Source organism: Ambystoma mexicanum, chromosome 2q, assembly GCF_040938575.1.
Source record: "Ambystoma mexicanum isolate Mex_15411 chromosome 2q, UKY_AmexF1_1, whole genome shotgun sequence".
In the NCBI taxonomy this organism is placed as follows: domain Eukaryota; kingdom Metazoa; phylum Chordata; class Amphibia; order Caudata; family Ambystomatidae; genus Ambystoma; species Ambystoma mexicanum.
Genome location: NC_090924.1, coordinates 1,391,977,641 through 1,391,994,717, shown reverse-complemented (window position 1 = coordinate 1,391,994,717; position 17,077 = coordinate 1,391,977,641). Strand labels below are relative to the sequence as shown.

Below are 17,077 nucleotides of genomic sequence, written 5' to 3'. Positions count from 1 at the left end.
GACCCTAAAGTTGTTGTTACCTGGCAGGGGCTGAAGAGAAGAAGCAGTGACCAACTCAGAAGTGTCATGGCTCTGGAGAAGTAGCCTGTGTGATATCAGGCAGAATACAAGGGTAGGTGTTTGGCAAGAGGCAGGATCCTGGAGAGGCGCTGAAGAGGGACCGTGCCCTATTAGTGGGTGAAGAGGTGTGAGATCTCTGGCAGACATCCATCGGCAGTGGCGAGAAGTGACAGGCCCAGGGCAACCCCAAGGAGGCAGGTGTAATATTGGACGGGAGGCACGGCCCTTGGCGAGCAGGCGTGGGTGTGTGACAAGAGGCAGGGCCCAGGAGAGTGAGAGGAGGTGGCGAGAGGCAGGGCTCGGGAGGGTACTGGGGAGAAGGCAGAGTGCTCATCAGGGCAGCGGAGCGGTGCGCAGCTCGGCTGGGGAAGAGGCTGCTGCCGGGCGGGCGGCGGGCGGGTGTGTGCAGGCCGTGGGCACGAGCGAGGAGGCGGCCTGCGGACTGGCGGCGGCAGGGTGATGCGGGGGGGCTGTGAGCAGGTGCAGGGCCGCGCCAGGCCGCTTTCCCGTCTCCCCCTCCCGGTGAGAGGCTGCTGAGCCCACCCCAGGATGGTCGGCCTCCGTGACTCTGACAGGCAGCCCCCGCGGGGCGAGCGCGGGCAGGGCGGCGGCTGCGGCGGCTCCTTCTGAGGCAGGCACACAGCGGCCATGGCCGAAGCTCCGGGGGTAGTGGTGCCAGCCGCCGGGGAGGCCGGAGCCGGCGGGGGTGCCCAGCTCTTGGCCTCAGCCGCGGCGGCGGCGGCGGGCGCCCTGCAAGGTTCGCCGGCCCTGGCCTGCGCCGCGGCGCCCGCCGCTGGGGGCCACGACAGCCCGGCGCCCGCGGCCGCAGCCGGAGCGGTAGGGCCCGGGCCTGGCCGCATCGCACAGAAGAAGGCGCAGCTGCGCTCGGGCCTCTGGGGCAAGAAACTGGAGAAGCTGGGGGTCTACTCGGCCTGCAAGGTGAGCCGTTTATGAATAATTCATGCTCTCGCATAAAGGGGCAGAGCTGGGGGGTGCGCCCCAGCAACATGAAAAATGCCTGTAAAATGTGAGGGTATCAGACAGTGAAGTCCGCAAATTGAGTTATTGGGAATATATCTCTAATATGTGCAAATCCATTGTATGTTTCCTGCAACATTCATGATGTGTCATGCAGAAACATGTAAGATATACTCTGTCAAGTGATAAAACGACTCATAGATCATGGACAATCTCTTCAGTAAGCAAATATTGTACAATGCCATTGCCAATCAAAATAACCTGTACCTAATGAGGTAATATGACATGCATATTACCCATAAAATGAGAAACTATCAATAACCCGCCACTAATGAGACAGTGTAGGGTACATAGAAATTAGCTGAATAGATATACTTTTCCAGCAAGTTAAGGACACTAATGATAATTTGTGTATATTTTCCGATGAGGCAATGTGTGACAAACGTAGTTGTTTATTGCCTGCAAAGTAAGGAACAACCAACGTACTCCCATTAATCTGATGTCATGATCTAGTGCTCATACAAGGTGGACAAATATCTAGAGTGAAGGAAAAGCTAGCGTCTACACAGCAAAGTGATTAGGGTGCAAGAATCAGTGGTGTACTCTGCCTGCTATATTAGGACAGGGACTATTAAAAACGGACCAGTATTGTATTGGAATGATCTAGAGTAAATCGGTAGAACCTGGGGAGTTTTGTATCCAGCTTGCAATGTGATGAACATGTGATCAAAACGCCCTTGATCCACCAATAAGGATGTACTGCACATGTACGTTAGAGGATCAAAAGTCCACCCATAAATGGGGTATAGTTAGATAAGTCAGGTGCTTTTTATGCAAGGTGAAGAACTATCAAATCAGTATTGAGATAACCGATTGCAAGTTGGGGCATAGTTTGACTGCAAGACAAAGACTGCAGGGAACTTTAAACAATCCGTAAGAGTTGTGGCAATGCACTGAATTCCACCAGTAAGGGGAGGACTGTTTGTACATCTTGAATAATGATGTACCCAAGGTGCACAGTGAAACATTGGGGCATTTTCTTTTATCAAGGAGAGAAACTACCACTGAATCATTCACCTGTGATGCGAGAAACTAAAAGAAATCGAGGGAAGCGTTGTTGTACTGCGCTTGCAACTTAAGGCGAGGAGCTGTCTATTGATGAACTGTGCTGCAGTCCTCTTGCAAGGTGGCAGGCTATCAATATGGTGATAATCATTACCAATAAATAACTACACAATGACACATTTTTTAAACATTTTAAAAAAAGTTTTATTGGTTTCAGACTGAAAAAAAATTGAAACAACATATACAATTTCTAGTACAAGCGGAACCTTTAACAGTTACACAAGGAGATCCAAAACTCCTCCTTCCATCATTCTCCACTTTCAACCAGTATCGTCACCTTCTGCATATTCCCTCTCCGACACCAGACCCCCTATACAACAAATTTCCCCATTATACACCTATTGTTCTTTCCTATTTTTCTTAGTTTAACATAGCGTTTATAAATTTCAGCATTTCCAAGGTCGGGCCTTTTTGATGGCCATTCAGGATCCGGTCCCAATAATCCTCCGAGGTTAGAGTTCCCCTCCTAAACTCTCTCATATATGCTGCTCTTTTAAGATTAAGGTTTTCACAGACCATAGCTATATGGTAAAGGGATTCTGTCACTTCCTTTTTATTGCAGAATCGACAGTTATTAATTACGATCCCCTTTTGTCGACGCTTGAATGAATTTCTCTTGTTGGCATAATATTCATTCTACACCGAAGAAGTAAATCTCTGTAGAATGAGGTTGGAAACTTACATAGATATTCTGGGTTTCATTTAAAGCTCTCTTCTCTAGCCACCATTTAAAGGTGTCAGGTAGAATAGGCCTTGCTTCAATAGTTTGAATCCATTCGGCTCTTTCCAGGCCCAATTTCACCTTTAACGGGGTTTCCTTTAACAGGACCAAGTCCACCTCTAAGAGCTCTAAGATCTCTGTCATATCGACATACCAATTTGGCAGTAGTTTTTCCTTAACATCCCCTTCTAAGCATAATATAGAATATGAACAGGCCGGTTCTTGCATAATACATTTCCTGAAGAAAGAAATTTCCTTCCACAGAACGATGGATGCCATTGATGATAATCTTAATTCATAGCAGATTTTAGCTGTTCATAAGCAGGTAGGTAGCCTTAATATTTTCCGCCAAAAATGGCCTTCCATTTGTGGCCAAATGTCTTTGTTTAGGTTCGGTAAAGTTTCCACCCCATAGGTAAGAACTTGTATAACCCTTTGGCGGTAGAACCTTAAAAGCGGTAGCATAGAAAAGGCCTCATATCGTCTGTCGATGGCAATTACTTGGTTCGTAAGAGCTACAAGTTTTAATTTCAGCCAAGATGCCCGGGGGCTTTCGTTTGTATTTCTGTTAATTTTCACACCCAAATATGTAATTGCATCCACAACTTCCATACGCAGATTACCAACCTTCCAAGAGAACGCTGTAATCTTCCTTTTCCTGGCTGCTGGTATAGCCATAATCTGAGACTTTCCTACATTCATTTTCATACCATTGATGTTTAGGTTCATTAAAGGCAACTATTCTCCTTTGCAGACCGATTTCTGTTAGATCTAAGAAGACAATGTCGTCTGCATGAAGTAACCATGCCAAATCACTTCCATTAATTTTTGATGGGAAGGCACGAATGATATTTTGAGAGATGCCTAAATCGGATAGATACAGACAGAATAGAATTGGGGCCAGCGCCCACCCTTGTTTTAATCCCCTGAAGGTCCACATTTTCCATCACGGCCCAATCTGATCCTGATGGAAGTCCTGGAGTATAAGGCTTGAATTGCCTTTTTGATGTCAGTTGGGCAATCTCATGCTTTCAATTTTGCCCACAAGCGATTTCGATCTACTCTATCAAAAGCTTGGTGCAAATCTAGAAAAGCCATAAAGATTGTGGTATTATTGGCAAACGCTCTCCTCTTGAGAAGATTCAAAACAAAGAGATTCAACTGCGTCCCCACCCGCGTTAGGAAGCTGGCCATTCTGGGGTCTAAGATTCCCTTTGAGAGAGCCCACCTATTTAGGTTCCCGGAGTATAAGTGAGGCAAAATGCTTTCCAACCGAATCCAAGAGGGCGATATGACGATAGTTCTGTGGGTCTGTCCTATCGCCCTTCTTGAATATAGGAACCACCCACCCTTCTCGCCAGGATTTAGGAATGTTACGATTTAACATTATCTGGGAGAATAGAGCAAAGGCAAAATTAGCCCATGCTTCCGGGTTTCTCTTCATCTCACTGTTAGGCACCCCATCCGGCCCAGCAGCTTCAGATGTACTGAGCTTCTTAATCATAATTAACAGATCTTTTTTGTCAAATTTAAATCGCCAGCCATTTACCCACCCTCTCTCTCAATTTTAACTGATTAGTAGCCCTGGCCATACACACTTTGGTATATTCTTCAGACACTCCCCCAAATAAGTGATGTTTTTTGCTGCCGCCAATATTATTAATTAACTCCCATAAATTACGGGAGTTATTACTACAGATAGTACATAGAATTTTTTCCACATCTCTTTGCTTTAATATCCCCCATATGACTCTTCACCCAGTTCTTGTACGTTTGGCTACTTTTCTAAAGAAGAACCTTCGATTGCGGGAGATTACTCCGTTTTAATTTCCTAACCTCTGCCCGATAGACCTGGCGCCGTTTTACTAATTCTGTGTCATATGGATGTATTCGGGCTATATCAGAGTTTCCTTTTAAGCCATTTTTTTATAAAGCCTGTCACAGTCCATGAATATTTCTTGTTCAAGCCATTCTGCCAAAAGCGGAGTTACGGCCAATGGAATTATTGATCTATTCAAACCTTCATTGATTTCAATGGGAAGCATCAGAGTTGTCATGGTCTTAACCACGGGGGTCTGGTTGGTAATAGCAAGCAGATCATGATCACTCTGGCACACAGGGATCACCTCAAATTTTGATATCAATTGCCCCAAAGCAGAAGAAATTACACAGAAATCCAGGCATGCTGCCTGTATTCCGTTTCTCCAGATATTTCTCCCTGGCTGATAACCCACATGTGAACCGTTGAACAGTTCCATGTTGTGTGATCCCATCTCATTCATCCATCTCATGGCTAACCCCTGTAAATTTTCATGGCAAATAAGGATACCCTCCTTTGACCAGAGGCAGAAGTTAAAGTCTCCACAAATTAAGATTTCACAATTACTGCCCTCTATCAAAAAAGAGTCCATTCTCTCCACAATCATTTTCATCCAGCTCTCAATCGCTAGACCTTTCATTCCTCTAAATAAATTGATCAGTAGCAATTTGGATAAACCCAATTCCGAAGATCTTTCCACTTCCAATATCTGGTTGTAGGAGTTAGGAGTGGAGTGAGAGATCACTTTTATACCACCATCAACCTTTATCAGCATCAATAGGCCGTAGTAGGTCTCCCACGAATCCCCTTCAATGCCGAGTTCCAATAGACCTCATAGCCGTCGCATGCAGGCTTTTCCATCAGCCACGTCTCTTGGAGGCATATAATATTGAATCTCCCAAGAATGTGGTCTTTATTGGTAAACAGAAATTCAAAACCCCAGGTATTCCAACAAAACACTTTTAACTCCTCATCCAATGCGTTTTCCAAAGTCTACACATTTCTTCTCATTAGACTTTCCGCTATCCAAGACCAATCCTGGTTCTCATGGGTCGATTTCCTTTTTTTATTAGAATTTCACTGATCGATTTTTAAGCAATCTTCATTCCGAATTGTTAAATTGCCTAATTCTGATATTGCTTTTTTGGACAATGGAAGACTTGATTTTGACATTTCATCTTCATTGTCTTTTTTCTTGGGTTGCACGAGTACAATTGGGGCTATTTTAGGGTAATTGCCCTGGGGGATATTTTTTCCATGTCTTTTTTCCCTTTACTGGTATTTGCACATATCCCTTTAGGACGTACCCCAAAGCCAATAATCGTTCCTTTTGTTTCAATAGAGCATCTTTAATATTGCTGGATTTTAAATGCAAGATTACTCTATCACCCCTATCTTCTGACACAAATTCTACCACTCTGATGTCCTCAGATGTAATGTGCCGTATTGCTGGCACATGTCGGATTAGCTTCATCACATTACTCCTGTTCAGGAGTAACGATTTATCATTGGATCGTCTAACCAGAGTTAACCTCAGATCACTATTTCAATTATTCCTGGAGGTTACATTTTGGTTTCTCTCGTAAATCGAATTTTGGTTTAATTTAAACCCTTTTTCTTGATTGGGATTCCGTTTTTTTCCTTCATCCCTATTTTTATAGACCTTCGATTTTGTGGTCTTTCCCTGGATTGTTGCTTCCCGCTTTCCAGTTCTCAAATTCTTATTTGATCTTCCTTCTTCCTTTTATCTTCCATTGTTTCTTTTTGCTTTGGGCAGATTAGCTCTTCTTGCTTATCTATCTCCTGCCAATCAGAAGCACTTATATTATTCCATTGCGCATCTTCTTCTTCGATTATGATATGATATGATATGATATGGTATTTGTAACGCGCCTATACACAGGTGTTTCAAGGCGCGACGAGGCAGGGAGGGGAGGAACAAGGGGAGACAAAACAAACAATCCTACTAGGCCAGGTGTCATTCAGATCGCGCAAGTGCAGGGGTGGGGGGGGGGGGAAAGTGCAAGGGGAAGGGGAGGGGGGGAAGTGCAGTAAAAAATTCCACCAGGTCACTTAGACCACCCTTTTTTTAAAATGATAGATCGTTACTGTTGTCATCTGTGTTTACACTTGTAACTACATTTGTATCCGACATACATAGTGGATCTTGATTCAAATTCAGTTCTTATCTGGCTTTTTTTGAGGCCACTGTCGGAGGGGCCAAGGATGGATTTGGGATATTCCGTAGAAATGCTCTTGAGCCAACCATTTTTTTCCTTGGAACAGCTTTCATATGTTTTTGCTTTTTCTCCAATATAGCCTCACTCTTCCTTTTCTTTCCTCTAGTACCCTCATTCTTTGCAGCTCCAATTAAATGGGTATTACAAATTGAGAAGGCGTTATTTTGTTTTTTGAGGCATTCTGCAGATTTATCCGTTAGTTCAATCAACACTTTTGGTACCTCATGTGTAACTTCTTCCAAGTTACTTGCCGGGGAAACCATAGTCTCCCTGCAAAGTTGATCAGCCGCTTTCCAATGGGCTCTCATCCATTTACCATCTTCTAGGAGAGCCGTCATTAAAAGCATTTTATCATTCAATTCACTTCTGGCTAAATTGCAGAGTCTTATTTGCCATTGGTTCTACGTCGCGTCGATCTTCCAATTTTTTCGTTAAATCCTTCATATTAATCCATTTCGCCTGCCACACTTGTATTGAAGTGACCTGCTCCTGCATTGTTGAGTGGACGGACTCATATAACCTACAGAATGGAGCTAGGGAGATCGTTAAAGCTGTCATTACTGTATTTTGCAGGCTTGTACAGCCCGCAGTTGACAGGCCCTCCTTCTTGATCTTCTTCCTTTCTAAGTACTACTCAGATGAGTCCATTGCTCAGGTCGAACACAGAGGGTGTCGCATCGGAGTGTACACTCTCCCTCAATCTGGTTGGGTTCTCTAACATTTGGCCCAGTGATAGCAATGGGACACTCCTTATTAATGTGGGATCTATTGGTGGACACTCCCCTTTGGAGGTCTCCATTTCTTCCCTGGTAATAATTTAGTTATTGACCTCTGGGGGGTTGTCGAGCGTCTCAGGTTTGTCTTTATTAAAGGACAAACTTTTCCTTCTTTGGCTATTTATTTTTTCTGCAAGTGCGGACAAATCATCCGCAAATTTTGCTGCTAATTACGAGTTAGAGAATGCAGAAAGTTCTTTTCCATTAATGGTGTCAGTGTTAGTATTGCTACCCTTGTTTGGGCTGACATTCATTTTTGCATTAGCGTATTGATTGTCTCCACTAGGTGTTTCTGTTTGAGTAAATGATCCAAGGCTCTCTTCACAACCTTGATCCTGGGATCGATTGAGAGATTCCAATCTTGGATTTAAGAGGGAGGTTTCCAGTCCAACGCTGCCCATTTGTATTGGAGGTGCGTCCGGGCCCCAGTTTGCTTTACTGGCTCCATAGCTGATTCGACTTCCGGTACAGCGATCAAACCACCCCAGATAGGACAGATTCAGTTCACACCAAAAACTGGAGTTCTTCAAACAGGACTAGAAGGCACTGCTCGCTGATTCAATGCCGACCCGTCGACTGATCCTGCTCAAGATATTTATCAGTCAGAATAACATTAAACTTGGCGAGCTATGCTGAGTGACAATGCTTCCGACACCCAGTTAAGCTCGCTCCCCAGTCTGAATCGGTCAAGGCCCCAAGCAAGGGATCACCCCTAAGTGGTTGCAGCGCAGGCTTTTGATGCGATTGTGACCTATTGATCAAAGAAGTTTCGTTTTTAGTGTGGAGAAGCACAAAGCCGCTTACCTTGCCATTTGCTGATCGGGCGACTCCGACACCTCCTTGCTTGCGGCTTCACTAGATGATTGGTGAGAGAGGCGTGTCCTGTATATTACGGTAAGCGTTACTCTAAGGATAACATCACAATGTCTGGCCGTCCTCCGTCCACCCAAACAGCCAAACAGTGAATCCAGCCCATAACACTCCATGGCTTCACACCGCAAGGGAGAAGTAATCACAGTTTTATAGGAGCACGTCGCATAGCAAGAAGCCTTTGGTCCTTGAAGGCACAGCAACACACGGTTTCCCAGAGCAGCCAGACAGCAGCCAAACAGTGAATCCAACCCTTAACACTCCAGGGCTTCACGCTGCAAGGACGAAGTAATCACCGTTTTATAAGAGCACATTGTGTAGTAGGAAGCCTTTGGTCCTTAAAGGCACAGCAACACACGGTTTCCCAGAGCAGCCAGACAGCAGCCAAACAGTGAATCCAGCCTTTACCACTCCAGGGCTTCACGCCGCAAGGGCGAAGTAATCACAGTTTTATAGGAGCACATTGCGTAGCAGGAAGCCTTTGGTTCTTAAAGGCACAGCAACACACGGTTTCCCAGAGCAGCCAGACAGCAGCCAAACAGTGAATCCAGGCCTTAACGCTGCAGGGCTTCAATGACTAATGGGGCGTGGGGTCTGGTGTATCAAAAAAAAAGGTAACTCATTTGGAGGCCCACGTCTTTTGGATAGCATGCTATCTACAGATTCATATGTCAATTGACTTCTTCTGGTTCTACTCGGCCTCTCTGACACTTTCGATACAATAGATCACCATGCGCTCACAGACCTCCATACATCAGCGTATGGGGATCAGCGATCTTGTCCTACGCTGGTTCAATTCCTACCTCGCCAACCACCAGAAATTTGTTAAGATGGACTCCTCAAGATCGCCAATGCTACCTGTCACCTATGGAATCCCGCAGGGTTCCATCCTCTCCACAGTGATCTTCAATCTATACATGGAGCCGCTTGGAGCCCTCTTAGCCACACACAATATCCACATCCACCAATACGCTGATGACACACAGGTTCAAAAACTGCCTCTGATCTAGTTTTGGATGTCCAGTGCATCCCTAAAGCTCAACCCCTGCAAGACTGAATTCCTACTCCTCACTACAACACTGAACACCCAGACATACTGATCTGACGATCAACCATGAACCCTGAGGGACTCCTGAGCTCACCATGTGCTCCCAGTCCCTCGGTTTTCACATTGACATACGCCTCTCCTTCAAGGCAAACATAGCTAAGAAAACTCAGACAGCTTGGCATCAGCTCTTCCTCCTGCGGAAAGTCAAGCCTTTCTTCCCTCCGGACAGCTTTAGACCCATCGTTCAATTACTGATCCTATCCCATCTGTATAGGTGCAATGCTCTCCTCAAAGGCCTCACATCGTCCTCCCTTATGTCCCTGAGGAGTGTCCTACATGTGGCCGCAAGCCTCTTCAAGGGTCTACACAGATTCAAACACAACACCCTAGCCCTCATCAATCTTCACTGGCTCCCACTGCACGCACGAAAAACCTTCAAGTCTTGTTGCATCATCTATAAGGCTGTTGCCCTCAAGTCACCCAGCTTCCTCTCTGAGAATCTCAGCATCTACAGCGGACAGCGCACTACCAGAAGCCAGGACACATGCAGACTTGAAATTCGCTGCTGCAAAAAGGAAAGGACCAGAAAACAAGTCTTCTCTGCCTATGCCCCAGACTATGGAACCTCCTACCCGTCAGCATCAGATTTGCTCCATGCTCCTACAATTCAGAAAAGAACTCAAGTACCACCTCTTCAAGGAGTCTCCTCCTCAACACCTAGGCCGTCACGTCTCCCCCGGTGCCTCCTGACTCACTACACGCTGCCCGCCCCTCACTTACGCCCCACCCTGTACAGCTGTACCCCTCCTCTGTGCCCCCCTGTATCGTACCCCCCACTGTACATCTGTTCTGTTGTTGTCTCTGAAAGGTGTTCTGTTATGCATCTGTATTGTTTTATAACTCTGTAGAGTGCTCCATTGCTTTTCAAAGCGATGTCAGCGCCCAATAAATACCATAATAATAGTTTACAAAAAAATAATGAGACGATGGGATGAACAAGATTTCTGTCTTTCATTAAGACCCAACCAATTAGCTGACATTCATCCTGCAATGTTCTGAATAAAAGCAGTATTATCACTGTATGAGATGGCTAATTTAAACACCCCAGCGATCAAAAGGTTGTGCAGAGGTTTGAAATACATATAAAAAGCAATCCTGATGTGTACAATCCGTGCAGTGCTCCACAGCCCTCAACCCCTGGATGCGAGGAACCGTCCATTAATTTTACCCTATTCTATCTGGCAGGAATGACTTGAATAAGTTCTCTGCAGACTCAGATAATGCAGTGGACACCCATAGGCGATTCAACAGGGTGTCACATTCTGCGGAGAGACCTATGAGCATCAACATGATCTTGTGTCCTTCATAAGAGATCTTTAGGAGAATATATTTAACCCCCATTAGTGCCATTTATGTACCTCGATTTGGCCTAAAGCCTGTCCTTGATATCAGGACATCCAGGGCCTCTGATTTAAATGGATAAACAGGTATTCAAACATGATTTGTTCTTACTAACCAGTCAGTAACATTTGTATATGGGCTCTATTCACCAGCAGAAACCCACAGAAATAATAAACTATAAGTAATCCATGGAAAGGAAACAAAAAACTGCTCAAGGGCAATTGATCCCTGTAGAGCCCCTTCTGGTGCCCTAATCACACTATGAAACACAGTTACATTAATAGTGGAGTTTTCTGCCTCCATATTATCCCTTTAAAACAGAAACAGGAATGCTCTTTGCCAGCAATCTCAAATTATTAATAATTGTACCTTATCATTTGTCAGATAACTCGGCGCTACAGATCTACACAATGAGTACTTGGTTACAGATTAGGCCCATAAGAAGGGTTCTGAATGGCGAGGAGCTAGAGCTATATAATACTTGCATGTAGACTGTTTATATCCAGCAGGCGTAGGAACTTACTTCACCTCCAAGGGAACATTGGAATTTACTGCTGCACCGGAGCAGCCAGCTATAAACTCGTTTGTGCGCTAATGAAAGGCAGTTGTCCACAGGGATCCACACCATTTGGACAACTACACTCTACAGTGGAGGTGATGTCCTTTGAGAACGGCTTCATCAATTGCAGCCCGCACTAGCAGTCCGCACTAGCAGTCCTAGGAAGTGTCCGGGCTGGATGGTCCGTAGGAAACAAGAATCCCCCAACCTCCACACATGCTGTCCTGAGGAAGGCCGGTCCCAGTTTACGCTGGAACCGGGTTAGCTCACACCTCGAGTCGACAGTTCATCAATCTGGGAGCCATGAGATTACTGCTTTGTCCTTTTTATTTCTCTCATATGAAATTTCCTCATTTGTTCAGTCCCACCAGTGAGACCTATACATTCACCTTTGTAAACTGTTAAGCCTTAGGTTTGCTGGCGTGAAGTATATTAATTGTACATATCACTAATTATTGGTTGCCACCTAGTTCATTTGTTCACAATCTTGTGTTTGTTGTGTCATTACATTGTATTCTTTTTGTGTATGTTGAGTATGATGGGTGTGAATGTGACGTGATTGCTATGAGTGTAAGGTTGAGGGCCGGGGGCTCTTCCCTCCCTGTGTTTTGTAGAATTGTTTTGTGTACATTGTCACTCGACTGTTTGAATACAAAGATTTGTTTTTCTCTCCAAGGCACGGATAGCAAGATTAAATTCTGTTTGCATCCCTGTCATATGAGTCTGCTTGTTCTTTATATATATTGATTGATGTATGAATTTTGTTTTGCTAAAAAGATTAAATCCTTTCATCAAAGTAACCCATCAAAGTGGAGCTTTCCATCCTGCGTCTAGATTGCTGGGCGCAGGGCTGCACATTTTTCTGAAGTTTCAGATTGGGGGTCTACTTATGTTGTTCTTGTGTAGACTGCAAGGGCCTGCTTATCTGGACAGCGACCAAAAGATACCATTGACTCCCCAGTCCCACTGGTGATATACAAACATACCTATGTGACACTATCTCTGAGTGTTTGGGAATGTGTCTGAAGAAGAATTAGTACCTGCCGACAGTCAAGCAGAATGCAACATACATTCTGATTGGCTCTCGCCGGGTCGTTACCCGGCCGAAAATCCCTCGATACTACGCGGGATTCCAGCCTCTTTGTCTATGGCAGGGTCGTGGCAGCCCCTCAGCCAATGAGGAGGCTTGAAGCGGGGCCATCCCCGCTCCGCGCCTCCGCACGGCTGGAGGCTTCCATCGTCCCCCGCCAGGAAAGCAGGTAGTTTTTTTTTTTTTCTTTTTTTTTTCGTCGTTCCTTCAGCCCTCCCAACCCCACTTACCTTCTTCTCCTTTTTTTTCGGAAGCAGACGCGCTGGAAACACTTCTGTTCCCAGCACGTCCACTCCCAATGGCCACCATGGAAAGGGAAAGCGGACTATTTTCTTGTTTTTTTTTTTCTCTCCCAAAACGCTGCGTTTCGGGACAGAAAAAAATGCTTTTAGTGCCCCGGTCACGCAGATCTTGCGGGCCGGGGTACTAAAAGCAACATGACCCTCGCGGTGGGGTCATTACCGACTCAGGCTTTGCTCGGACCTATAACTATGAGCCCCGGGGCATTACTTGAGTTGGTAATGCCCCAGCCGCTCGGGTCATATTGCTTAATTAGCACATATCCAGAAGACGTTTCAAACATAATGGGTCACATATAATGGACCAACAGATATAGTTTGCTTCTCACATGGAAATTAGGTTTGCAACTTGCTTGATACTAGCTCCTCCTTCTCCAGAGGTATCTCCTTCGTAATAGGTAATGCTGGATACGTTGGAGCTGCTTTTAGCTACTGCTCAAAGTATCCTCTTTTCATTTTCAGGGTAAAACAAAAATTACTGAAAAGTTTGAAGTATCTACTGTTACCATTCTGAGCGCCAACTTCTAGTTCTGTGCATTAGAAACCGAAAGTTATTGTAGCTATTGTTTCACACATGATCATCAGTTTAAATTTCCTTCTGTTTTTGTTAACTTTAAAATGTGTCATATTTGTCATTGCCCAGCATTCTATTCTGTCCAGGGACAAAAGTTTTTGAGGTTGAAAGTAAATCAATATGTTTTTTAGTGGAAGTTGTTTTTGACTTTTATTTTCATGAAACCTTTAATATTACAAAAACATTTTTGGACAAGCTTAAAACATAAACAACCAACGGCATGTGTGAAGATATCATGAAGCAACACACAGACAACAGATTAACAATTCAAAGTATTTTATTTAACATAAATATCAGGATGGTTGAATGTCTAACTTGCCCTATTCTAAGGTGGGATTTCCCTACCTAAAGAAACAGAGGTAAGTTTGAGTCAGAAAGCTCAACTTAAAAGCTGTGTCCAAAATCTATACTTGCCCTCACAACTAAAGCTAAACAATGTGTAGGGATTTGAACCATAAAAGAAATAGGGCCTCATTACGAGGTTGGAGGCAGCCATGGTGCTATTAGCACCATGGCTGCCTCCAAACCGGGCTCCAATACTACCGGGTCATTCCAACATTGGAGGACCCAGTAATTTCTCCTTGAAGGTGCCATTCCCATAGGGCTCAATGGGAATGGGAAGGGAGGTAATAATGGGCACATTATAAATGGCCCGTTATTAGCTTTCCAACAAGCCTAAAACCGACTTTCTATTCCTTATAGTTTTTCCGTAATCGCGCTCGACGCACTCGGAAAAAGTGCTGCGATTTGCGATTTGGTCCAAATTAGCTCCTGTCAAAATAGCCGCTTTTGCTTGAACTGCTAAAATTTGTTTTCAACCTGTTAATCCCTCATTGAGCATCGCAAGTGTGACTTGAACTAATCTTAAATAGCTATCACCTACCCTGAACCTCCTATAGGGAATTTAAAGCATTTTTAGCATATTTTACTTCATTGCCACCACATTTAAAAGGATTTGCCTGCTTTAAAATCATACCTGTTTTCCTCTAAGCTTGCTGGGGGGAACTGGAACTTTGTATTGCATTTTGTTTGTATTCCTGAAAATTTTGTGCTCCCCTTCCATCTCCTTATATCGCATGGGGGGGTGTGAATTGCCACCAGGGGAAAAGGGAACATATTAGCTCTTGTGAAACCCTATCAGTTATTTCTGTACTGCATTTTATTCATCATTGCATTTCCTTGAAATCATAAAAGTATTCTCAGCTACCTTATCCTCTCTATACCAACTCCTCAGTAATTCAATCAGTGTGCTAGTGTAACATCATTCATTGTTGATCACTGTCATATGCCTAAGTCTGCTATCAAATATTAATTTATTCATAAAAGTGTGATATATATATATATATTGTTTAATTTTTCCAATAAATCTTTTAAATTGCAAAACACACCTACTTCTTGGCTCAGTGAGGTCAGGGGGATTCAAAGAGAGGGGTGTTATATAAGGGTTTATCATCCAGAGTATAACTTGTCATTAAAATATATAAATAAGGGCTTCCCTTGGGCGTCCCAGAGGAGGCACTGACTTAGTGGGATTGCTGAATTGAAGTCACTTAACAACGCGCCTGCTGTTTAAGGGAACGTTCAGTGCAATGTACTGAAGTGCAAGTTTTAACTTCTTCCTACACTTTTACTTTAAAACTAAGCCATTACCGTACGATTTATTGTTTAAATAAAAGCAACTTAATTAAAAAAAAGTAGAGGAGCACCGCTCCCAGCCACTGCCGCCCACTTCGACCTCTGCGCATCAGGCATTCTGTCCACATTTCCAGACAAATGTGGCTAAGAGATATAAGATGTATTTTTTAGACACATAAGGCCTGATTCACGAAACGTTTTTCAATTGGACCCCTACAGTGAAACATGCTTTTTGTATCAGGCCCATAGTAGTAGCCAAAAACATTACTGTTTACGTACTTAAGTTCTGCCCACTGTTAGATCATCTAACAACATCTGCGTGGTTTAAATTAATTTCTGAAAAATATGCAGGAACCGAGCTCCTGTGATGTCTCATGTCAGGTTTCAGATGTTCTGCCGGTCCTGTTGGTTGAGCACCAAGAAGTGAATTATAATTTTTACATTAGAAATTCAGGACTGCAACGAGCAGGTTTGCAGGGTGATGTGGGCCTGGAGGCCTGGACTGTCTGCTGGAGTAACTCACACTTGGCATTGAACAGCCTGATAGATCTACTTCAGAGAGGCGACTTAGTTCCAACTTAGCTTTTAGACTAGTATTGCAAAGTGGTTCCATGACATGTCTGGCACCTCCAACCAGCCGTGGCTTATCAGCCATCAGCCGTTTGCACTCTGGCACATGTATGTTTTCTTTTCCCATAGGTTTGGGGTAACACATAATCAAATGCAAAGTGTATTATCTGAAAAGCAAAGAGTGGCCTCTAGTCAGCTACTTCCCCAGTGCCTCCTACTTGCTTTGTATGGCAGTTGTGAAGCAGAGACACCATGCCAGTACCCTGCTTTGCTTGTTTCTTTGCATTCTTGTATCCATACTGCATGCGTATTCCACAATTGGTGCAGAACTATATGTGCCAGGATTGTTTGGATGGACCGCTAACAGGTGACATTGAACAACTTGAGATGCATGTAATATTTGCACGTTAAGAGTCAGCTGGTAGTGTGAGCGCCTTAAGAGCTAAACTGAAGCAAGCACTCTAACGATGCCTGTTTCCGGTGTGAGAGGTGCCCCCTGTGCTGTTTGTTTCCCCCGTAATATTGGTACTTTTGCTTTGCTTTATAAATGTAAGGCTGCAAGTGAAAAAAATGCTTGACAAATAGGCAGGAGTTACCTATTAAAATGGTCCAATCCAGCACTCCGGAGATTCACGATGCAACTTAGGTTTAATATCCTGGGGTCAAAAGAATATATGAACAAGTGGAATAGAGCAGAACAAGATGCAATGTGTAGGCACTGCTTAACAGAAGTTGAAACAAACAGACTACTGACAGCATGCACCGTTTTGAAACCTCTATATTAAAGGGTATGGGGGATTCACGAAATCAATTGGTTTAGCCAACAGCTGTAATGAGTTTTTAGAAAGTTATTTGGTGATATGGTAGGTCTTGGGTAATCTGATTAGATAATAGGAGTTTGGCATTTAAGATAAAGGGAAATATTGCAGCTATTCGTGCAGGATAAAGATAAGCATTTTAAGTAAGGATATATGAGAACCTTTAAATAATGTGATGAAATGTATTAATGTGAAATGCTGATGATGATGCTTGGGGTTACATGCAGAACTACACTGAAGGAAGTGTGGCGAGTGTAATACTCATTTATGGATGGATTATGCCATAAATAGAGATACATGTGCAGTGTTGTAGGTTAACGTCTTGAGAATGTTCTGGGGGGCGGTGCTTGATCACCACTGCTTCTGGAAAAGTGTTAAACACTAAGGTGAAGACTGATCATCATTTTGAGTAGTTAAGTAAGTGTGTGAGATATTATCAAGGACTTCATTCTTTGAGATGCAATGTGAGATTAGAGTGCACGAACGTTGTGTGT

The 17,077-nt window shown here is 44.0% G+C and overlaps 1 protein-coding gene across 6 annotated transcripts in view; it reads left to right on the top strand.

Moving 5' to 3' along the window:
* Positions 1-225: 225 nt before the first annotated feature.
* Positions 226-17,077, top strand: part of KAT2B (lysine acetyltransferase 2B) — a 942,804-nt gene continuing 925,952 nt past the window's right edge. For 3 of the 6 annotated variants that reach the window (XM_069648870.1, XM_069648876.1, XM_069648873.1), the window contains exon 1: positions 233-999. In XM_069648870.1, coding sequence (XP_069504971.1) covers positions 709-999 — 291 coding nt within the window. In that variant the 5' untranslated portion in view covers positions 233-708. Of the gene's footprint in view, positions 1,000-17,077 lie in introns of all 6 variants that reach the window. The other 3 variants (XM_069648874.1, XM_069648872.1, XM_069648875.1) reach the window with 3 other exon arrangements.